Source organism: Lutra lutra, chromosome 5 (genome assembly GCF_902655055.1).
Source record: "Lutra lutra chromosome 5, mLutLut1.2, whole genome shotgun sequence".
NCBI lineage: Eukaryota > Metazoa > Chordata > Mammalia > Carnivora > Mustelidae > Lutra > Lutra lutra.
In genome coordinates, this window is record NC_062282.1 from 37288582 (window position 1) to 37313551 (window position 24970).

A 24970-nucleotide genomic window follows, 5' to 3' on the forward strand; every position below is an offset into this window, starting at 1 on the left:
TGCACCCAGTACAACCCCTCCTTTCCCTTAGTGTTATTTCATTCCCTCTACTCTTTCTTTATTCTCAGTGAGAACCACAGATTTGGCAGTACTTCTGCTAAAACCCAAAACCCAAATTCCCTTTCTGTAGGTTTTTCTTTTTCCTTAAGAAGTTGAAATTTGTTCTAGAAATTTGGGAATGATTCCAAAACGTTGAATTAATAGATTCCTGTGTCTAATGGAATTTGCCTTTCTCCTAATTATTCTAACAGAGCCAGGGATAGGAATATCATCATTAGTTGTTTTAGATGAGTTTTCATTGTTTGCACTTTAGACACATCACAGCTGTGGTTCAGTTAATTAGAAACTCAAACTTCAAGTTCAAGCATATTTAATTAAATATCCTTTTGACATCTGAAATCTAAAGCAAATAACTTCTATATGCGGAAATTCTCTTCATAATGTAATTCATATTTATTTTCGTAATTTGATTTTTTCATTATTGGAGTTTGAGTGCCTTTTATTTCATACCATTGTGTAGAGTTGGCAGTGGAAATGAGGACAGTCAAGGATAAATAGTGCTGTGGAACTTTTTAATAAAAAAGTTGAATCCGTACAAACTTGTCAGAAGTTCTAACAGAACAAAGCCAAAGTTGTAGTTGATTATACATGGTTTTTTATGTACATATCAAATGGTAAATGGTATAACACAAAATCGATGAAATAGAACTTGTAAAAAAAATGTACTTAGCGCTTAATGCACTGACAAAACTGTCTCTTATACTACCTTTTGTTTTTGGTTTGTACTGTACTAAGAATGTTTTTTATATAAAATCCAGGTGATAAGCACAAGATTTCTCTATTATGGCCATTTGCGACTTTCTTTTTCAAAAGAAGGCAAGATGGTTTGACCACTAAAACTCTCTTCTTCTCTTATTTTAAAGGAGTCAAGACAAAATAGTACAGTGGAAGAAGATTCTGAAGGTGATAATGATTCTGAAGAATTTTATTATGGAGGACAGGTGAGTACATCAGACCTCCCAGCTCTCCGCTCTCAGAGTCATCAGTAGCCAGCCATCTGTGTCCTAGAGGTTTCCCGTGCGTGTGATCTGAGAGACCTCCGTGTTCGTTCTGTAACTGACTTGGAAATATGCATCATTTCTGTTTCTTATTTGTACGTATATTCAGAAACTAAGGTTACTTTGGCGATTCTTTGACTGTCATCACTCACTTACATTGAATTTATCTTACTTGGTTGCAGAGATTTTGCAGATGGCATTGTATTATGTTTTTGACTTTTACATTTCTTAGGCATGTTGGGCTCCATCAGTGTTTCGAAATGATGACCCTTCTAAAGAAAGCATGGATGGTTAGTTTTAAGTAGTACATGATTAACCTTTATAAAAATTGATGGTCCCTAATTACTGAGCATCCTCAATATTTATATTCATTTTCTCTTCCTCTTTCACTGATGTAAAGTGTTTGTTGGAAAATGGTGATGTATATGAAAATGGCATAGCCACATATGCATATTTATAAAAGAATTCACTATTTTTCCAGGATAGCGTGGAAATTTCAAACTGTGCTATAGATTTTAGGATATGGCTGTATAAAGCATCTTGTTCTGGTTCTGTAAACTTCTTAATCAAACATGTTTTGTAACTTGCATAATGGGAAGGTAGTAAAGTGGTGCTTTTGTCTGTTGTTAGAGAACGTGTGCATATGCTTGCACACTAGGTGGGGGGAGCAGAGAGAGAGAGAGAGAATCTTAAGCAGACTCTACACACAGCATGGAGCCCTACACAGGGCTTGATCTCACGACCCGAGCCGAAATCAACAATTGGATGCTTAACTGACTGAGTGACCCAGGAGCCCCTAAAGTCATACTTTAAAGCCAAAATCGTAATTGTGTAAAAGAATGTAAGTCAATTTACTTTTTTGGAGTAAAAAATCGGTAATTAATCAAGCATAAGCAAGACAGTAGAGATATGGACATATAGATAAAAGTAGGCTGCTTCTCTCCAAGAGTGCCTTTCTAGCCGTGATGTATTTTCCTAACAATTCTCTAACCAGTGTTGCACTTTAAACTTTAATCATGCAAAAAAATTCTAGTTTTGACTTTTGTTTACACAGCTAATATTTGCAGAGAGGAAGTAAATGTTTGTTTTTTGTTTTTGTTTTTTTTTTTTTCCAGGACAGATACTCAGTCTAGAAGTTTTCAGGTTATCTGCCAACCCCTTACTTTAGTCTCTTTAACATTTGCCTTTTTCTCACATCAAAGTAGTCTAATTTTTTTTTTAAGATTTTAATTTATTTATTTGACAGAGAGAGTGAGAAAGCACAAGCAGGGGAAGTAGCAGAAGGGGTGGGAGAAGCAGGCTCCCCGCTGAGCAGGAAGCCCTAGACGGGACTTGATCCCGGGATCTGGGATCATGACCTGAGCCGAAGGCAGATGGCTAACCGACTGTAGCTACCCAGGCACCCCTCTAATTTTACTTTTCAAACATAATAAATTATACAAGACGTAGGACATAAGCGAACCTACGATCTTTAGTGAATATACTGCTGTATTCTCTGTATTTTTCAATGAAGATGACAGAGACGATGTCCATGGCAGAACCTGCAGGGGGACCTGCTCAAGAGACAGTTTGTATTTGATTCTTTTGATTCTCTTCACCCGTAAGTCATTTCTGAACCATCCCTTTTCGCCAGGTGAACTATGACGGGGAACTGCACAAGCACCCCCAGCTTGAGGCTGATTTGTCGGCAGTGAGAGAGATATACGGGCCGCATGCAGTTTCTCTCAGGTAAATCAATATCTCTCTGGAATAAAAATTAAAATGATTTGGTAAGTCATTGGGAATTTTCTGTTGAGCAATTTAAGTGGAAATATTCTTGGGCTTAGCTATATTTGAAATTTTTTGAGTCATTCTGCTGTGTTTTTCCTTAGGCAAAATGGTGTATCTCTGGCTGTATCAATTTTTTTGGTTTTGTTTTTGGTACATGTGGTTTAAGAGTACATTGATGCATGAAAGAAATTAGTTATTTTGGAGAGTTAGTTTGATAAAATATCAGTCTTAAGTAGTGTCGTAATCAATTCCTTAATACACTTGGCCAGCTGGGCCCATGCAGTCAGTCATAAATCATGGACACATCGTGTGAACAATGAAAGTAAATAATGCATAACCACTGGTCTCCAGATCACATTGGGATGTGATTTGACCCCCAAAAAAGAAAGGGAACAAAGGACATAAATTTGCAGTGTTTGTTTGATTGATACTGTATTTTATCTTGCAGTCACTTCATATATAATTTGGTGTTAAACTTAAAGACCATTGTGTATCATTTTTAATTATTCAGAAAACCCCAGTATCCTCACCTACCATTTTCTCTCCTTAATTTAAAAAAGATACTCTTTCCTGTCACTATCATCGTCTCCCTCCATGAGTCCGATCTGATTATTTCAGATTCTTTTTCTTTGCCTAAAGGGTAGCCTCCACATTGCCTTGGAATTCCAGACCCCAACCCCAGCCTGACATTGGTTCCCGCCTCATCCACCCAAACCACAACTGTCCCCTTTCTCCAGATGCGCTCTGTTCGCTCTTGACTTTGGGCGTTTGCACAAGCTGTTTGCTCACCAGTGAGAGCTTCACTCATAACCCCGTTGGTGTCTTTATTCAAGCCAAAGTCCAAAGGCCAGTTTCTCCAGCGCCGCCTCTGAATTTCCAGTGCAGACTGGTGGTTCTGCCCTCAGACTCCCATCGCATTTGGCTTTCACCTCATTTGTTATGCTTCTCAACTTCTCTTGTCTTATCATTATTGGTTTAGTTCTCCCCATCTAGACCCTAAATTCTGTGAATGCAGGGACCCGTGTGCTTTTTTGTTGGTTTGCTTTATTTTGTTGTGTTTTGGTTTTTTTATCATGCTTATATTTTGGTACTTAATACAGCACAGGGAGTATATGAAATACGGGCTGATGGATTCTGGATCATTTATAGTGGCATCCATGAAAGATGTTCACATTATCTGGTTACTTTCTCTTCCATGGACATTCTTCAGAGAGCCAACAAATATTTAAAGTTGGGAAATACAATACAGCTATAATTGATCACTATCAACGGTTTCATTTTAACTTCAAAAACAAACTCACCACCACCTGCCCCCTCAGTAATTTGGGGCTAGAGACACAGATCTTGTCTGTCCTACTCATGGTGCTCTGGTGGGCTGCTGTGGACTGAGAGTGATTGGGATTATACTTGGAAAAGCAAATCTTTGCAATTTTCAAGGTTTTAGCAGATTGGCTGCAATTATTTCTCAGTTGATCTCTACTGTGGCTCCTGGGTAGAGGATATGGTATTCAATAAGTGTGTTAGAATGAATAAATGAAGAAGGCAGTAGGGACTTATCCATAAGTGGTCCAAAACAATGATTAATTTTTTAACTTGAGACAGAATTTGTTTGACCACTTGAAACTTTGATCACAGTAATTTAATCCCCTTCTGTTTAAAAAAAAAAAAAAGACTGGGATAGAGTTAATCATATAATACAGTAAGTTCAATTTCTTTTAATTTGCACTGCCTATTGTTTTGGGGATTGCCTTAGCACATGTTGATTGCTTTTATAAGCATTTATAAGGATTTTTCTTAAACACATATTTCCATGTTAAGCTGTAATTACATTGCCATATATATATATATATATATGCGCAATTTTTTTGTTTCTTCAGCAAGAATTTAAGTACCAGTGATCATCTCTATTAGTGTTTTCCATTATTAATAAAATTATTGATAATTTATCTACTCTTAAAATTAGATAAATATTTGTAAGTTCATTCAACTGAAATATTGAAAGTCATAAATGGCTTTGATTTTTTTTCTCCTTTCCTATTTCACTTATAAGTTTTGATTCACTTTAAATCTTTTTGAATATGAGCCATGTTCTTGCCTGCTCTAGACTTTCTATAGCTACAGAGGATATTTCCAGAATAAAGAATCTCCCAGAGGCCTCATGATGTGAAGTATGAATCACAGTAAGACTAGTCTGATTTACTTGAAATAAATACAAATGAATTTACTGTCTAGTATCAAATACTGAAGCTTGGGCACATGGCAAGAGAAGTAGTTAGGCAGAAGGTCTTGGACTCTTCTTCCTTACAAAGTTATAAGCCTGTTGAAAACGGACTGTTGTAATTAGCTGTTCTTTTACTTAATTGAGGTTTATAAGAACTTAATGGAGTTTGAAGAACAAAAGTACCTCAATATGCATAGTAGGCTATTTGGTGTCATTTTTTTTTTTTTAATGTGATGTCTAATGAGAAGGGCAGCTAACCACATCTAAGTTCTCTGTAAGAGATGAAAATAACTGGCATTGCCTCACTTGAGACAGAACCTCTTAAAGTAGGTTGAAGGAGGAGATAGAAATGGGGACTTATGGCCAGTTCATTACTGAAGGAGGTAATTTCAGCTCTATGTGGCCATATCATTCAAAAGCAGAATCCTGGCTGTGTTGACCCATACTTATAAACACTGATGAGAATTCCAGTTCATACGCTTTTGTATTGAAGTGAGTTAGGTATCTGGAGAAACAGGATAAACTATCAGTTTATCAGTCTGAATCAACATGTCTCGCCTTGAATCATGCAGCAAAGTGAGGGTGTTTTATGTGTTTCATTATAAATTTTCTCCTCTAGTCATTACTTTAAAAAAAAAATGATCAGTGCCATCTGAAAACAATTTGAGGTTAATAGTTTTAGAAAGGTGTGGGGAATTATAAGTCACAAAATTCTCACGTGGTCAGGAATGAAATGATTCTGACAGTTTGCTTGTGGTATTTCAAACGTCTAGCCCATGTGAAATAACCTTTGCTTTATGATCATACCACCTTCTGTTTTAAAAGTCAAAGCTACTGTGTAATATTCTAGCCTTTTTATGGTGACTAAGGCTTAATGAAGGTTGGAAGATTGCAAGATTGTAAGTCTTTTGTACTTGTTAAAAAGATTTTATTTATTTGAGAGAGAGAGTGAGAGAGAGAAAGGGCGTGCATGCGCACATGAGTAGGGGGGAGGGGCAGAGGGAGTGGGAGAAACAGACTCCCTGCTTAGCATGGGGGCTTGATTCCCAGACTCTGGATTCATGACCTGAGTCAAAGGCAGATGCTTAACCAACTGAGCCACGCAGGCGCCCCATCTTTTGCATTTTGATCACCTTTTGTGGATGGACAATTGTAATAGGGTCTTTTGGAGTATATGTTCTGGAGGATAGGGAATACTGAGGAGTTTTTAAGGTTGAGGAGGTTATGCTACTATATTCAGGCCCCCATACTTCCTTGAGAGAGGGAAGAGGGGAGAGAAAGATAGAGAAAGGAGAGGAGAGGGGAGGGAAGGGGAAAAAAGCCATACAAATCAGGATTTCTACATTTCCATTTGTGGTGACCAGTAGGCTTACTTACAGATCTTCTGGTTCCTGCCTTCTGGTATTTGGCAGCATTTTATTTCCCTGCCCCTTTTAATGTGATGAGTGGACACAGCTACCTCTGGCCAGTGAAATGTGAGCGTGAGCTCTGGTGCAGGAGCTCCCGTTTCCCCCGGACTCTGTCACTCCGGGCCCCTGAGTGACCACAGTGAGTAGCAACTCCCCTTCCTCCCTCCAAGTCCATGGTAAACGTGTAGCGTTAGGGAAATACAAATCTTTCTTGTGTGTTCAACCACTGAGAGTTGAAGAAGTTTGTCATTGCAACATAATTTAACCTACGTTGAAGTACGTCATTCCTCAAAAGTTCTGGTGTTGGATATTTGTAGTGTTCTTTCCAGCTATGGATTCTCCCACTCCTGCTTCTGGAGCCTCCAGAAAAATGGTCTGACTGAAAACCAGGGAAAAGCGGTAACAGGAAGCACCTAGAAGAAAGAAAGGGGGGGAGAGTATTTTCTGAAAATACTGGCTCATAACCTAGGCGAAAGCTTCAGAATGTCAGATCCCAGACAGTCACCCCTATTCCCAACGCCTTTACTTTCCTGAAGCCAAACCAAGGATTTGTCAGCGGAGGGGGAATTGTAGCAACTGTATCTCTTATACAGTGTAATTTTTATCTCGGCTTCCTTTTTTATCCGGATCTAGTTTTTAAATTCTTCTCAGTCCTGTTGCCTTTTAGAGAAACTTCAGAGCACTTTGGATACAGTCTTGCAAATGCTTTAATCTACCAAGGTTTATTTCTGACTACTGAGTTTGCATATTTCTTGGCCCATTCACAAACATCTCTCCCACACTGAGCAAAAAACACACATTGAGTAGGCATGCACAGACAGGGAATGCTGTGGAGTTTCAGATGTCATAGAAGGTGTGTGTTTCCTCACAAAATCTATTTCTTCTCAAAATGTAACTGACCAGTCACTGAATGTGAGAAATAACTAAACAGCAATAATTTTATTTCCCAAGAACCTGTGGTAGAATTTCATGTATGTGTGTATAATGTTTAATTTCCTTGACAGTTAATAAGGGAAGGCTAGATATCTAATAATATTTTTATAACCAGCACAATCACTGCTAATTCTGATCAGGTGGTGTTATAAAACATCACGACAGTATAATGAATAAGCTGTAGTTTTATAGAGCAAGGAGGACCAGCAGGGATGGTCTAACATTTACTATATTGTGAACAAGGATGTTGTGTCTCCCTAATGAGCGTGTTATCTTGATTAATTCCATTAAAAATTAGGAGAAAAAATTGCCAAGAATTCTAATACATGGTGCCCTCAAAAATACACGTTCGTAGAAAAATATATTTCATACGTATGTTCTTAAATGAACTAGGTCACGTATAAATATCCAAAATCAAATGACCAGATTTCAAGATGCATTGATTCAAAGAGTAGCTCACATGTCTGGAGAAAAATTTGTGAAGCGATCTTTTCTCAGTTCCAGGGTGTAACAACTACATCAGATCATTTCTACGTTGTTCTCCTTATCTTGAAAAAGCATTCAGGTTCAGTCTGATGCGATCTTTTCACAGTGAATAAATATAGGCAGTGCATGGAATTATTTTGAGTTATTATAAACCTGATACAGCATTCAGGACACAATCAGATATCTGGCTTCACAATTCAAGTTGCATTCATATTTCAGGCTTTTGACTTGATTCTGCATTTGCTATTCATGAGATCCGGGGCAACTGAAAGTTATTCAGATATAGAAGCAATCCTGATGACTGGGTCGCTGCATCTGGACAAACTGTAATCACGCTTTGTAATCTCGCAGTGGGAAATGTGAAATTACGGGCATTATATAAAAAGGGCATCACAACGGAAATTGGTTTGCATATACGCAGCGCTGTTGTGAATTCTTTGAAGTGTGGCATAAAAACAAAAAGTGTAACTATTTACAGATCTACACCTGCAGAATCCAGTTAATTGCAAACCTTTAATGCCTCTGCCTCCTTAAAATTCTGTTTGTGTTCTGTCTTTGTGCTCTGCTGTGGCGGGGAAGAGCACTTATAAACCTTAATTTCCTTCTTTCTGTTGTTGTTGAAATAAATTGACGGTGTTAGAAATTGGGAAAACACTAACCACAAAAATGTTGAAGAAATCATATAAAGAAGACTTAAAAATTCTCATATTAAACTTTTTAAAAGAATACATGTCACTTTCTGATCATAACTTTATAATAAATTCTGCTGAAGTGGTCTGGAAATCTCTGAAGAAAATAGCTGTGGGTAAGGTTCTTACTGATTTTTCTTGTCTCTGATTCCCTTCTTTCTGCCTCTGATTGAATCACACTCTGGCTATTGTAACTAAATCCAAACCTGAGTTATTCTCCCTTGGGAAACTGGCAGTGATTGACCAGAGCAAACGAACACCTGGTGATGATGACAATGTGGGGAGTTGTCACTGTGATAACCTGGCTGGTGTGATTAGAAATGGTTATAACCTTTTAAAATAGTAATTAGATGACATATATCAAGACTCCCAAATATAATTATATTATTTATTTTGTGCAGTAATTCTAGAAATTATTCTTTAAGAAGACAGATGCACATAAATTTTTATCCAGAGGACTTTTTATCAATATTTACTGTGTAAAAAAAAAAAATCAATAGCAGCCCCATAATTATATCATTGTTTTATTATAGAATTGTATTTATACAAATACAACCATTTAATTCGATGATTTGGAAGAATATTTAATAGAGAAAAACACTCGTTTTAGAAGAAGTGAAAGAAAGAGGAGGACAAATTTTTATATATAAAAATATGGCATGAGATACAAGCAAATACATGGAATGAGATATAAGCAAAGATAATTATCTCTGAGTGGTAGTATTATAAGTTGCTTTTGTATGTTTTTCTGACATTTTATAAAATGAGCTTATATTACCTTTGTAGTCAGAAAAAGGAGATATGTTTTTAGAAAACCCATTAATTTTTTATAAAATTTTATTTATTTATTTGAGAGAGAGAGAGATAGAGATAGTGAGAGAGAGCATGACCAGGGAAGAGAGGGAGAAGCGGTCTCCCCACTGAGCAGGGAGCCCCATGTGGGATTTGATCCCAAGACCGTGGGTTTTTTTTATAAAATAAATTTTACCCACAATCTACAGTTAATAAATAAATACTTTCTTCTTTTTTTTTTTTTTAAACTTTTTTGGTTTTTCTATTTCTATTTAATTTAAAAAAGAGCATTTCAGTTTCCATACATTTTTGGTAATCTACTTGCTCCAAATAGTATATTTTGGAACATATCCCTCTGGATAGTACATATTTTTATATCAATTTAGTAATGGGTAAAAAATTTTTCTGATGTATCAGTGTCCTATAGTTTATTTAAGTGTTCCCTTGTTATTTAATATTCATTTCTGTCCCCAATTTCTGCACTCACAAACATCTTTCTAGGCAGAAGTTTACACATACTTGTTACAGGTTCACCCCACTGGAATGTCTACTGAACATCATTTGTAATTGGTCTTCATCACCATATTTAGTGGTTCTTTCTTTAAATTTGCTTACACAAAACATGTTTGACTTTTATATTTATGAATAATTTGCTGATGTTCCAGATCGACAAATTATGATCACTGGGTCATGGGGCCCATTTTTGAAAAGCCTGTGAGATACAGATAGTGTTTGCTTTTTAAAAAGGGTTTAAAGAGGGGCGCCTGGGTGGCTCAGTGGGTTAAGCCGCTGCCTTCGGCTCAGGTCATGATCTCGGAGTCCTGGGATTGAGTCCCTCATCGGGCTCTCTGCTCAGCAGGGAGCCTGCTTCCTCCTGTCTCTCTGCCTGCCTCTCTGCCTGCTTGTGATCTCTCTCTGTCAAATAAATAAATAAAATCTTTAAAAAAAAAAAAGATTTAAAAAAAAAAGGGTTTAAAGAAAAACGAAAACAGAGGAATATGTGACAGAGACCAGAAAAGGCCTGAAAAGGCTAAAATACTTACTTTCTTGACTTTTACAGGAAAAAGTTACTGATCCCTGAACCAGAGGCATTAAAGAGATGGTTTATTTGCTTGGTCCTTATTCTTGGCATAGTATTTGTATAATTTCATTAATAAATTGGTGTATTTAAAATCTAATTTGCATATCATATCATGTGTAAATTTGCACAAGGTTATAAGTGTTCTTATCCTTTGTAATAACAGATGTTTTAAGCCATGCAATGTTTTTAAGAAATCCATTCCTATGTGAATAGGTTTTTATCCCTTTTCTTTATGTAATCTAAAAATATTACCATCAAAGAATAAAAAATACAATTTCATAAATAGTAAAAATGTGGTCAGTGTTTTGATATATATTAACTTTCTAATTTTTTAAAAAGATTTTTATCTATTTGTTTGAAAGAGAGGGAGAGAGCACAAGCAAGGGGGGGAGGGAAAAGCAGACTCCCCGCTGAGCAGGAAGCCTAACTGGGCCATATCCTAGGGTCCTGGGATCATGAGCTGAGCCGGAGGCAGATGCTTAACTGACTGAGCCACCGAGGCCCCCCTCTAAATTTTTTTTTATTTTTTATTTTTTTTAAAGATTTTTATCTATTCATTTGAGAGAGAAAGCGCACGAGCAGAGGGGTGGGGCAGAGGAAGAGGGACAACCTGAACAGGGACCCCTTTTTTGATATATTTTTAAGGGGATGATGGAGAAAGCACAGAGGCTGAGTTCTTACATTCTAATATGCTGTTTTTTGTGTATCATAGACATAAAGAATAAAAAAAAAATACCTTTCACTTTCTTCATTCATCAAATTACATAAAACCATTTAATCATTAAAGGTGTCCTCTCTGAACCCTAGACAATTGCCACAGTTTTGTATTATGTTAGCATTATTTGAATACATAATGCACAGAAATTGTCATTGAGGACTAACTGTGTGCCAGATACTGTCCTACACACAGTTTTGAAATTGAACATGAGTTCAATGCCTGACTCCCCCACTGACATTGACTTTTTGGCATCTGATTTCAATTCTCTAAACCGCAGTTTCCTTGTTTGCAAATGAGGATAGCAATAGTATCCTCGTCATAAGACTATGATGAGGACCCCGCAAATTGCTAGTTGATTGAATACTGAACGGATTAATCACCTGCATAAATAAAGAGGATGTATGTCTTTAAATCTTGGCTCTGCTACAGAGTGATGATGGGTAAGTTACTTTGTTACTCTGGGTCTCAGTGTGTATATAAATTAAAGGTAGTAGTGGTATGTGTAGTGGACTGTGGTCCCATGGATGTAAAATTCTTAGAATAATTTCTGGCACATGGGTGCTTAATAAATATTGGCAGCTACCTTGTATCATTTCACTTATCTGTATAGTTTTATTTCTCACTGTATATAGCATTTGTAACTTCATACTCTCATAAAAATATTAAAAAATACAGATATGTGTATTTAGAGAATATGGGAAAACTATTGTTTTTACGCTCTTTCATGTATGCTGGTTTATGGCACTCCCAGGGCTGGAGAAAAGTTGGTTTCTAGAATGTCTTCCTGTGGCACATAACTGTTGTTACTTGTTTTAATTTTGATATATCAGGTTTCTAGAGCTGCCTCTCAAAACACAATGACATTTAAGTGGCAAAGCCCGTGGATCCAGTCAGAGCTGGTGATGTTTAACACGGGAGGGAAAATCATGGGCACATCATTGTCATGGTGAATTCTTTCTCCACCCTTTCTCCCATAAGAAACTCCTTTTTTGCCTTTGAAGCAGCTCTTCCTCTCAGAGAGCACACTGCACACCAAGTGGTCCTAAGAGAGGATGGTTGAATTTGCCACAGAGAACTGGGGATGTTTGAAACTACGAAGCAAACAGTTCTTGAATTTATGTATGCAAAAGCATGTTCGTAAAAATAGATGTCTAGACGGCATAAATAGTCACAAAAGATGACAGTCCAACTACATGAAATTAGTTAATTCATGTCCCCATTCACTTCTGAGTTCTCTGTAGAGATCAGGGAAAAGAGAGATTGAATTTTGACTTAAACGAGCACACATTATCTTTTAAGGAAAATGGAAAAATAAGTGTTAATCTTTGCTTTCAGGGAATACGGAGCCATTGATGATGTAGATATTGATCTGCATATTGATGTTAGCTTTCTGGATGTAAGTATCAATTTATACAGTATGATTGATACATTCAAAAACATTTATTGTTTTCCAACAGTATTGTTGGAAAAAATTAAATATTCGTTTCTCATATTATTAGTATATGCTGATTTTGTTAAAGTGATTATAAAGAAATACAATGACTGGTTGAAGAAATGCATGATATATATATTTTTACATTGGTTCTTTCAATATATTCTGAAATTTATGGGTTCTTATTATAGTACTTCATTATTTCTTAAATTTTCACTTCAATTTTCCTATGTAGAAGGCAAAAATTAAGAATACTTTGACATTCTTCTCCAAACCATTAGGTCTTGAGGTAATTTGTGAGACTTATTGATTTTTGTATTTCTTCAAAGTAAATTTAAAAAAAAAGAAACAGTTTCATTTTGGAAAAAAAAGAAATCAAGAATTCCATAAAATTAATTCATCTTTTAATATATTTGCACAGGAGGAGATTGCTGTGGCTTGGGAAGTGATTCGAACAGAACCTATAATTGTCCGACTACACTGTTCACTTACACAGTATTTAAATGGCCCAGGTTAGTTTTATTTCTGTGTTTATTATTTTGAATATGAATTAGTTGTGCATTGTGCATTCAACAGAATATTCATTTGGTAATCCTGAGCATAATTGTAGCTATCTTAATAATGGTACTTAAATATACTTGCATCCTAACAAAGATGGTTTATTGCCAGTATAACTTTTTTTTAAGATTTTATTTATTTATTTTACAGTCAGAGAGACAGTAAGAGAGGGAACACAAGCAGGGAGAGTAGGAGCGGGAGAAGCAGGCTTCCTGCCTAGCAGATAGCCCGATGTGGGGCTCCATCCCAGGACCCTGGGATCATGACCTGAGCCAAAGGCGTCTAGACACTCAACCGACTGAGCCACTAAGGCGCCCCTGCCAGTCTAACTTTTGGAAACAGAAACATACAACATTTAGTTGTATAGATTTCAGAAGTTGACAAGTTGCTGTGAACAAGCAAATAAAACCTAAAAGAGAACTTTGCTTATAGTAGGGGCTCAGAGGGTGTATTTTGGGTTACCCTTAGATTTAATTAATTATGTTTCTGATTCTGGGATTCAGTTTTAATGTTTACTTATCCCACCTTTGATTACTGATGAATTTAGCCTAACTATAAATACAACATACTTCTATTTTTGAAAATGGAAATCTTAGTAATACTTTTGTTTTCCACTATCTTAAAGGATGATTTTGTTATATCTCAAGTGATAGTTATTTACAGCAAAGGACATGATTATTAGATCTTGCCAAGACTTACTGAATTACAATATTTTCCCCTACCAGATACGCATGCCTGTGGGCCCACGTGCACACACACACATACACTGTATCTACTCATTTTGCTCCAGTTGCATACTGCTGAATAACAAACCACCCCTAGACTTAGTGGCTTAAAACCACCACTTACCATCTCTAACTGTTCTTCGAGCTCAGATGAGCAGTTTTTGCTTGGAGTCGCCCATGCCTTTGAAGTCAGATGGTAGGTAGAGCTTATGTCGACTAAAGGCTCTGCTAGGTCTGATGCTCAAGGTGCAGAACTTTGGGGTAGCAGTGGATGTGTGTGTCATCTTGGAGCTCAGCTGCGGCCCCTTAACTTGAGTGTTGACCTTACACATGGCCTTTTCATGTGGTTCGGGTTTCTTGTAGCATGGGTACTGGGGTCTGAAAGCAAGTGTTGCAAGAGACAGGCTGTGGATGCCACCTGGAAAAAGGCACAGTGAATCTTCCACTATATTGTATTGTTCAAAGCAGTTGGAAAACCCACCCAGAATCAAGGGATGTGGATATAGATAGCACATGAAGTCATGGCCATCTTCACACATCCTTTACTGTGATGTTGGCGCATCTTTCTCTAGGCATTTAAGAAACTTATGTCTACTATTAGCTTTTACATGAGAAAAATCCCTGACCTTCCAAGCTGATGAAATACATAGAAAGGGTGCCTGGGTGGCTCAGTTGGTTAATGGACTGCCTTCGGCTGAGGTCATGATCTTAGAGTCCTGGGATCGAGTCCCACATCGGGCTCCCTGCTCAGCAGGGAGTCTGCTTCTCCCGCTGACCTCTCTTCCTCTTATGCTCTCTCTCTCTCATTCTCTCTCTCTCTCTCTCAAATAAATAAAATAAAAAAAAAAGAAAAAGAAATACTTAGGAAAATTTCTCATTTTGAAAAAGTTTCTGTTGAGTCACCTCTTTTCTATTTTTGTATAATGATTTCTACTTAAATAATCAACTCTTAATATAAAAGCCTATGATTTAATGCCAGGCAAAGACAACTAGATGTTACATATTTTTATTGTGATTATTTCAAATGTATAGAAATGCAATAAAAAAGAAAAAGAATTACTCAAAATCCCTCTATAGTGAGAAACCTGCAAATAGTTTGGTGTTTCTCTTTTCTGTTCACGCTTGGCTCATTTTCATAAAGTTGACACTGAACTGTGTAGTTTATGCACCTTATTATTATGTCATGAGACTGTTCTCAAGTCATTAAATATTCAGAAATTGAATAATTTTTAATATCTGCACAATATTCCAGCTTATAGTTATATGTGTTTTTGCTGTTCCCCCAAATACTGTGCTGTATGGTTAATTATTTTTCTTTCTTTAGGGATTTGATATGTGACCATTTGGTTTTATTCTGTTTGTGGTTAAAAGAAAGAGCAGCTCTTATGTTTGAACTTTTTTTTTTTTTTTTAAATTATCAGGGTTAGGAACAAAATTGGGTCAGTTCATTTCTACTCACACTACTCCATCTGTGTGAGATGAGAATGTGGCATGCTTTTATGTAATCTTAACACTGTTACTCATTTTTTAAATATAATCTTGAATTTTAGGCAGAGATTTTCCTTCTCAATGTCTCTAAAGATTTGCTATATTTGCATGGTTTTGTAAATTTTTTTTTGTAAATGTTCTAATAATTATATTCTAATTCACATTTAGATGACTTTATTATTTGGCACACCTTCTTTGGTATTACAACTCATCCATAATTTAGTCCTTCTGTTTTCATTTCTATTGGTTGATTTGCCTACCTAATAGTTTATAAACCAAGGAAACATGAGGATTCTTCTTTTTTTCAAACCTCAGAATGACTCTGATTTTGTGAATGAGACAAACTTGACCAACTATAAGTTTATGGGGTCATAATAGTTCCCCCCTCAAAAGGTAAAAATACTTTAGAAACCTCTGCTAGCTTGTGTCTGAAGTGTTTTAATTTTGTTCATTTGTAAGACATCTACTTTGGTGTTGCTTGTGTTTTGTTATGTGTACTTATTGGGCTATTTTTTCCCTCTTTTTCCTTAATATTATTTTTTATGTATATATTTTCAATGGGTACACTTTGATCTTAATTCACCTCAAGCAAGTTTTATGAAGAATCCAAGGTTGAAACTGACCTAGTTAACAGCTGTTTTTGAAAAAATTCATTGCTAGGTTTTGGAAATGTATGAATAATACTTATTTGAGCTATAATATTTGATCAGGGCTAATCTGACAAAATATCTGTAAGTGAACAGGAATGATAAGAATTAAAGAAATACACCTCCTTATCCACTTTAATATTAAAGATAAGGACTATTTTCCTTGTATATGAGGAAATACATTTTAAATAAAAAGACATGATTATTCTTATTATGTATTTTTTCAGAATTGCTCTTGTATAAGCCTAGTTTCTGATTTGAAGGGCAAGGCTGCTTTTGGTTTAATGCGATAAATAACCAACATTATTAAAAATGTTTTTCTGTACAAATCATCTCATCATTGGTACCTGTACATGTATGTGATCAGTGTTAGAATCATTTCCATGTATCTTAAGCATCCCTCACTTACTGCCTTCCCAACCTATGTTATATGAAAGACTAGGAAAAATCGAGTAACTTTCATCTTTTTTAAAACATGAAAATGTTTCTGTAGCTCATTCTGTCAAGTTCTTCCTCAGTCTCTTGTCCCTAAAAAATGAACCCTCTTGGGGAATTATTTGGTTATTTTAAGGTAACTTTTAAATAAATTTAGGAAGAATAGACATTTTTATATTCACTTTTCCTTTAAAGGAAGACTTGTTTGTTGTTTTTAGTTTTAGGTATCAGTACCGTTCTGTGTTTTTTGTTTTCTGTTTTTCTGCATGAGGTCAGTATAGCTAAATTTATTCATGAGTACTTGTTTGTTTAATGGGACTTTTATATTCCAGTTTATTTTCTAACTGATCATTAGTTATCAGAAAGCTATTACTTGAGGAAATTTTTATAAAAATTGGGTGCCTGGTGGCTTAGTTGGTTAAGCATCGGACTCGATTTCTGCTCAGGTCATGGTTTCAGGGTTATGAGATTGATCCCCACATCAGGCTCTGCACTGAGTGTGGAGTCTGCTTAAGATTCTCTCTCTGCCCATCCTTCCTGCTCACACACACTCTCTCTCGCTCTATCTCTCAAAAAAAGTTATACAAATTCATCTAAAACATTTTTAGATTTACAGAAAAATTGCCAAGGTAGTACTCCGTGTCCCCATACACTCTGCATCCAGTTTCACTGATTATTAACATCTTCTGAATGCATTCAAGTTAATTAATAGTAATAATTAATTTCATTAATTTAATGATAAGTTTTATCACTTGAATCTTGGAACATTTTTGGAAGTACCATCTTGTTAGCTCTTTTAGTATATTCTATAATTTAGGTCATCCAGATTTTATACTACTAGTTGAGTCAGTGTTTGTAACTTACATTTCCCTAGAAGATTTATCCTTTTGGTAAAATATTGATGTTTATTTTCTAGTCATTTACAGTCTGAATGAGTTTTGGTCTTTGTATCATTTATTTGTAGGAATAATTTATATATCCTGGGTAAATATTTGTGTCTATTATATCTCTTTACTCTCCCTCTCTCTCTCTCTATGCATCTTATACAGTTTCTTCCAGTGATAATTTCAGTTCTTCTAGTGCATTTTGGATTTTTCTGCATTTTTTAAAAAAACAGGTCCCTTTTGTTTCTCTGCTTCCATCTCCCAGTTATTTTTTTCCATCTACCTGGGAAGAAATTGTGTCTTCTTAAATCTTCCAAGAGGGCACAGCAAGTTCCACTTTTGTCATCTTTCTCTTAAAAAAAAAAAATTCTGCTGAGTTTCCAAAATGTTAGGATTTTTTAATTCATTTTTGAATTTCTGTAGCCCTAGGTTTGGGACAGGAGGGATTTGAGTGATGTCCACTCATTTCCTCAGTCTGTACCTATGGATTGGAATGCTTTTGGAAAAGGAACTGATTGATGATTCCAGCACCAGTTTTCTTTGATGAGTGGAGTGTTTGTGTCCCCGAGTAACAGCCAACCCAGGGGGTGAGGAAATTGAGGGTGCCGGTTTGGTTTCCAATATGGGACATGTGTGGTCTGAGGATGTCCTATTAACAAGACGGTTTACCACCTCCACCAATCCAGACCACAACATCTCTTGCCAATTACTTTAATAAGTTCCTGAATGATTTTCCCACTTCTCCCCTTGTTTTCTACAGAGATCTTATGCTGCCACACCTGTGGTCCTTCTCAGATCTCCAGCTTCTAAAGTGATACCTTGTTCACTGCTCTGTGGCTCCACTGGTCTCTTTGCTGTTCCTAGAATACTGAGGCACATTTCTCCCTCAGGGGCAGTGCCATTGTGATTTCCCCTGGATAGGACACTTTTTTCTTCTGCCATGCTATCAAGTGCTGGAATATATTTTTCCCATGTAACCTTTACTCCAAGACCCTTTCCCTTCTTTATTTTTCCCCAGAACCTTTACCACCATGTGGTAGTCTATCTGTCTGGTTTTTGTTTGTCTCCTTCCACTAGACCAAGGCTTCATGGGGACAGGGATATTTGTGTATGTGGGTTTTTTGTTTTGTTTTGTTTTGTTTTTTGCCATTCTATCTATAATGATTGGCACAGTGGACACTCAGATAGATATTCTTTAATAAACCCATGAAGAATGAATGGTGAGTGACTTTTTCAGAGATTATTAAATTCATAAACATCATAGTTATTAGCTTACAGAAATGCATGTACCTGGTAAAAATACATGACAGGCCCCCTAGTGAAAGGCAAGTCTCTTATATGTCATCATCCATTGTTTTATTGCAAAAAGAATAAAAAGAGTGTTTTGTTTATACAAACATGCCTCTTCCACTTACAGAATCATGTACAAACTGTCCTACATATTGCTATTTACACTTACATATTTTTTGGCGATTCTTCATCATTATACATATGATAATCTTATATGCACATATGTTATATGTTAGTGTATGGTATCTAATGACCAAGAATGATCTCCAATATATATATATATGAAGCATAAATAGCAATGTATCGGACTGGTGTATGCTATTTTAAAATATGTATGTGTGTATAAATACGTTTTACATACTATATAATATGTAAATGTATAATATATTTATGTATGTGTACATAATGTACTGTATCATATATATTCCTTTTTGGTCTTTTCCCTGGCTGATGGTTAAGTTTCAGCTCCACATTTCGACTGATTATTTTTTCCTTTGCAGTGCCCACTGTTGATGTCTTTCAGATTTCTACAAAAGAGCGATTTGGACTGGGACATCAGCTGAAAAAGTAAGTTTCCCAAGGGAAAAAAAAATAAATTTCTTTGAAAAAGAATTGATTTCTCATTTTGCTCACTCCTTTCCCCTGTTTCTTATCAAAAGAGCTTTTTGAAGTGAGAGCCTCGGGAGAGGAACTCATCTGAGGCCAAGAGCTGCATCAGTAGTGTACCTGGCAGAGCTCCCCACTTGAAGCAGCTGCCGTCCTTGTTTGCCTGCCCAGGTCCAGTCTCCTCCCTCCCTGCCCTTGCCTGTGGAGGCTGATCTGTGTGGGTGCAGGTTCTAATGTGTCACTGTGGCTATAGGTGACCAACAGAGGAGGAAACAGTATAAGAAGGGAGTATTTATTGCCTTTGATTTCCACCCTAAGAGGTCACCTTGAGTTGACTAGCCCTTCAAATGAAGCTTTCTTCTCTGCTCTAGGCCATAGCCTATGCATAACTCTCTCTCTTACTGGGTTCCATTACAGTTTCCCTCTGCTTGTTCTTGGGGCCTAGAGGTGGTAACAGTCAACAGCCACTGGCCCTGGCTGACTGCACTGTGCTTAGCTCCTCTGCTTACACTCTTAAAATGATCATTCCTTTTTTAAATAAACCCTTTATTTCCTCTTTAGACCTTGTCTAATGCAATGAATTAATTTATATTTTATGAGCATAAAATTACTCCAGTCAGAATGACTTTTAAAACATGGTAGCGTATAGTTAAAATTAAATTTAGTAAATCCTATACTATATACATCAGCTATAAAAATTTGTATTACTGGGACTTCTGGGTGGCTCAGTCGGCTAAGTGTCTGCCTTCGTCTCAGGTCATGATCCTGGGGTCCTGAGACTGAGCCTGCTTCTCCCTCTGCCTGCTGCTCCCCCTGCTTGTGCTCTCTCTCTCTCTGTCTCACAAATAAATAAATAAAATCTTAAAAAAAAAAAAAAGAATTTGTATTACTGGAGAATTCCTAAAGGATTATTTATCCTTCTGAATATACAAATTTTACTTCAATTTAAATTTATCATTAGATTATTATATATTTAAACACATGGTTTACACCCTCCACGATGATTCAGTTCATGCATTCACCTGTATTTTAATGAATTTAAATTAGGCATCAGACATTAGTCTTGATTGAGCAATGTTCTAAGAGAAAGTACTTTGAAACTTTTATTTCATTTACTACATAGGGAATGTATTGTGGTCATTTTACTTGAGATTATTGATGTAAGAGAAAGCTTGTGTGTGTTATAAAGGGTTGTACATATTATGGAGCTCTAGAATTGTCTTAAGTTTTTATGACTTGACATTGTGCAAATGTGAGTTATAGGTGGATCACATTTGAAAGGAAATTAAGATACAGGAGTATTCTTGCAAATTCCCAGTGTTGGGTTTAAATATGAATATATAAAAATTAGATAATAAACCCTTAATGTTTTGAATTGCACATCTATAAAACTAAATTTACAACATATGTTTAGCACATTGTAGAATGCCATGTGGCTTCTTTATAAGCACTTAAAATTTTTCTTATTTTTCTGCACTAGGATTAAGTGTGCTTTTCCAGTGGAATTGGTTTTTTTGTTTGTTTTGTTTTTTGAAGATTTTATTTATTTATTTGAGAGAGAGAGAGAGAGAGAGAGAGCCTGAGCAGAGTGAGAGGCAGAGGGAGAAGCAGACTCCCCGCTGAGGTGGGAGCCCAACCTGGGGTCTGATCTCAGGATCCAGGGATCATGACATGAGCCAAAGGCAGATGCTTCACTGACTGAGCTCCCCCCGCCCCCCAGGTGCTGCTGGTTTTGTTTTTTTAATTGGATTTTGTTTTCTGTGTTGAGCTAGTATCTTAACAGATCTTGGAGCTAAGCATGGAGCCTGCCTCTATATTACACCATCCAAGTTGATTACCACCATACCTTGGCACATCTTCTGTATTTTTTTCCCCTCCTGTGATGTTTTTTACCCTCACCCAATTTTCTTCCTTGTTTTTAATTTTTTTTCTAATTTAATAACTTAAAAGGGCATTTTTAGGTTCACAGCAAAACTGAGAACAAGATACAGAAATCTTCCATAGACTTCCTGTCCCCACATATGCGTAGGCTTCCAGCTATCAATGTGTCCTACCAGAAAGGTACATTTGTTAGATGATGTTGATGTTGATGAATGTACATTGATACCTATCATCCAAAGTCCATAGTTTTACATAAAGTAAAGTACTTTATTAGCCACTTAACTTTTTTTTTTAAAGTGAAATGAAGTAGGTCCAAATGAGCCAAGAATGGCAAAAACACAGAACTCTTGGAATGTGTAACTTTCTGCCTTTTAATGATGTCTGAGTATGTTGTTTGGACTCAGAAAAAGAAATGATGTGTATAATTCTAACTCTGAGAAATTAAGGAAAGCTGTGTTCTGTATTCATTGTTTAATTGCTTTGTAGAATATGTAATATTTTATTAATATTTCCATCTAAATGTTTAACATTTTAAAAAGGTTAATTACTTCTAAGGGTAAATTTTAGTTCTATGGACAGTTTAGTATACGGACTAGAACTTTTTCTTAATGATTCCTGTTAAATTTTAATCTAATTTACTTTTCCTTAAATTATAAATAACTGGGTTTGCTTGTGATCCTTTCTGGTCTAAAATTACATGATTTCCAAAAATATCTCATCCTCACAGTAAGTCATAAGAGAAAACTGAAATATAAAGGGATTATTTTCCAGAAACATAGCAAGTTAAGAAGGCAGAATCAGTTTTACGTGTTTTCCTTTTACTTAGCGATTTCACGGTTTCATTTTATTTCCCTTTTCATGAAGAAAATTGCATAAGCAAATCAAGTGAAAAGAAATGGACTTCACTTGTATCTTAAGTGATAAAATCATAATGACTACCAAACATTATTTCAAAACTGTGTTTCTGGCACCAGCAAAATAATTCAGAATTTGCTTTTGGCTAAAGAACTTTGGCTAAAGTTGTTTAAAGGCTGCCGTTCTAAATCTCTTTATAGCCTGTTATTTTACCAATTCTTTTTTTTAAAAAGAGATATTTATTTATTTATTTATTTATTTGAGAGAGAGAGAGAGAGAGAGCAAGAGAGCAGGAGCACAAGTGGCAGGGGAAGGGGGAGGACAGAAGCAGAAAGAGAAGCAGTCTCCCTGCTGAGCAGGGAGCCCAATGCAGGGCTTGATCCCAGGACCCTGGGACTCTGACCAGAGCCGAAGACAGACGCTTAAGTGACTGAGCCATCCAGGCGCCCCTAATTTTATCACTTCTTTTATCATTTACGTTATTAATTGTATTACAGTAATCAATGAGTTATTAACCAAAATGCAGTAAAGTCATAGACATTTCCTGCATGGGGCTTTCCTACATACGGGAACATCTCGTATGATTCTAAGTTAGAATCTCACCAATTCCCGTGCATTTATTTTCCTTCGATAAATACGTTCTCTACATAATACGGAAATGGCATATTAAATTCTCTTGGAACTGTGATGACAGACTTCCTTTGGATTGACAGGATCATGCAGACATTCGTTACACAGCAGTGGAAACAGAGCAAAGAAAAATCGAACTGCCTGCACAATAAGAAGCTGTCAGAGAAGAAGGTGAAATCTCCCCTGCATTTATTTTCTACCTTGCGCAGGTGGGTAGCAGATGACTTCTCGGTTGTCTTTCTCGATTCTGAGCACGGGCTACTCCACGGTTAGGTCCTTCAGAACATTCTTTAAGATAGTCTCGGCATCCACGCATCTTCTGTGTGACTTCAGAGAACGGACTAGGTCCTGTCGATTCCCTCAAAAGCATGGCTACTCGTTTCTGCATTCGGAGGGTTTGTTTCCGTCCCACGCGGTTTCGATGGCGGCTCGGCGCACGTGCTCACGGTGCGCATGCTCGCACTTTCTCTTTGCGCGGGACGGGCTGTGTCTAAACGAGGTGGGCCTTGTGGCCGCGTGCAGTGGACGGGGCCGCCGCGGTGCTCTCCACGGTGCTCTCTGCGGTGTGTCGCGCTGCTGGTTCGCCCCGTGTTAACTGCTGTTCCGTTTTCAAGGTCGCCAAGTTACCCTCCCCCCGGTTGTGGTAAAAGCAAATCCAAGCTGAAATCGGAGCAAGATGGGATCTCCAAAACGCACAAGCTGCTGCGGAGGACTTGTTCCAGCGCCGTCAAGACCGACGACGTGTGCGCCACCAAGTCTCACAGGACCTTTGGTCGCTCCCTGTCCAGCGACCCGAGGGCGGAGCAGACCGTGCCGGCAATTAAGTCGCACAAACTCTTGAACCGGCCCTGCTCCGCCGCCGTCAAGCAAGAGGACTGCCTCACTCTCAAGTCGCATAAACTGTTGACTCGGTCTTGTTCCGGAGACCCGCGGTGTGAGCACAACGCCGGCTTGAAGCCCCACAAACTGTTAAGCAGATCTTACTCCAGTAATCTCAGAATGGAAGAGCTGTACGGACTGAAAAGCCACAAGCTGCTCAGCAAGTCCTACTCGAGCGCTCCCAAGTCCTCCAAGACGGAGCTTTTCAAGGAACCTAACGCAGAGGGCAGGAGGCTCTCTCTCACCTCAGGGCTTATCGGTATCTTAACCCCGTCTTCATCGTCATCTTCCCAGCCTGCTGTGCGTAAATACTTTCATCCTGAGTTCCTCAGGTTTTGGGGTGGGGTGGGGGGTTCGTTTGGGCAGGTCTGGTAGAAGAAAGAAGTGAGATTTTCGTTTTTGTTTTCGTGTTTTAGAATTTACCGTTTCTTTCTTTTGGAGTGTTACTTAGCACGCCAGACACTGGCAACCGGTACTGGAACGTGCATTTTGACACTGAAAAAAATAACTCTAGCTATTGATTGACAGTCTAGTCCAAATTCCTGTCTTGGGCGTGAATGCTGCTAAAAATGGAAGGAAGTCGGTTGGATCCACAAAGCTGATCCTTTTAAGCAAGCATGGCATTTTAATGTTTTATCAAGTAGGTTTATCTGGCCTCTAGTGTTCGTACGTCGGTAGTGGAGGACAAAGTTTGTCGAATAATTAAATTCAGAGTAATGTCCTTCCTTTTCTGGATGAGGACATTTGCCTATGAACATCGTAACTTATAGAGAGAATCATCCTCTACTTCTGTATCCCAGAGCTTTGCTTAAAGCTGCGTTCAGTGTCTGCTTGATAAAACTGAAGTCACTTTACCCTGAAGCTTTTTGGTGGAGATGGGGCGGGAAGGTAACGGTACTCAAGCTTAAGCCCTCTGGGTGGTATTTACTGGGAGTCAGTCTTAGCTTTTACCTTTGGAGTGATCAGCATTATAGCCGATTTCAGATAAAGAAACAGACCTCCCTTATGTATATTAATTATGCAAAACAATCGATAAAAATGTTTTCTTCCAGTAAATGCGTGTGTGTGCTGGGGTAAGAGTGTACTTGACTCTTAACCATACATATGGATACACCTAACAGTAGATGGCATTGAAAAAAAATAAGATACATCTTCAGAAATTTGTGCTCCTCTTGTATAGTTTTATTTCTAAAATTACATTGTAAATGATACCATAAAATTATACTTGTATTAAGAAAATGTATGTAAGTATATTGATAATTTTAGGTGGACCCCTAAAAACCCATTTCCTATCAAAAGTAAGCATTAAGGACACTTAGAAAATAATGTTGAAGTGTTAACATAGAAAGTTTCCCATGAGAGTTTCACGTAAAAAAGATAATTTCACGTATTCTGTAAAAGAAAGTATCTTACTATTTTCTGTATAATTAAGCCTGATACAGTACAGTAGTTTAGTGGTGTACCCCCTCAGTAGCTGTCTCATATGTCCTTGGAGGAATAATT

General features: G+C 37.1%; 1 protein-coding gene across 3 annotated transcripts in view; it reads left to right on the forward strand.

The window, feature by feature from the left end:
* PARP8 (poly(ADP-ribose) polymerase family member 8) overlaps positions 1-24970 on the forward strand; it is a 177799-nt gene that overhangs the window by 105450 nt on the left and 47379 nt on the right. For all 3 annotated transcript variants that reach the window (XM_047729841.1, XM_047729839.1, XM_047729840.1), the window contains 7 exons: positions 924-1001; positions 2692-2786; positions 12493-12553; positions 13011-13101; positions 19117-19183; positions 22672-22797; positions 23203-23767. In XM_047729841.1, coding sequence (XP_047585797.1) covers positions 924-1001; positions 2692-2786; positions 12493-12553; positions 13011-13101; positions 19117-19183; positions 22672-22797; positions 23203-23767 — 1083 coding nt within the window. The remainder of the gene's footprint in view (positions 1-923; positions 1002-2691; positions 2787-12492; positions 12554-13010; positions 13102-19116; positions 19184-22671; positions 22798-23202; positions 23768-24970) is intronic.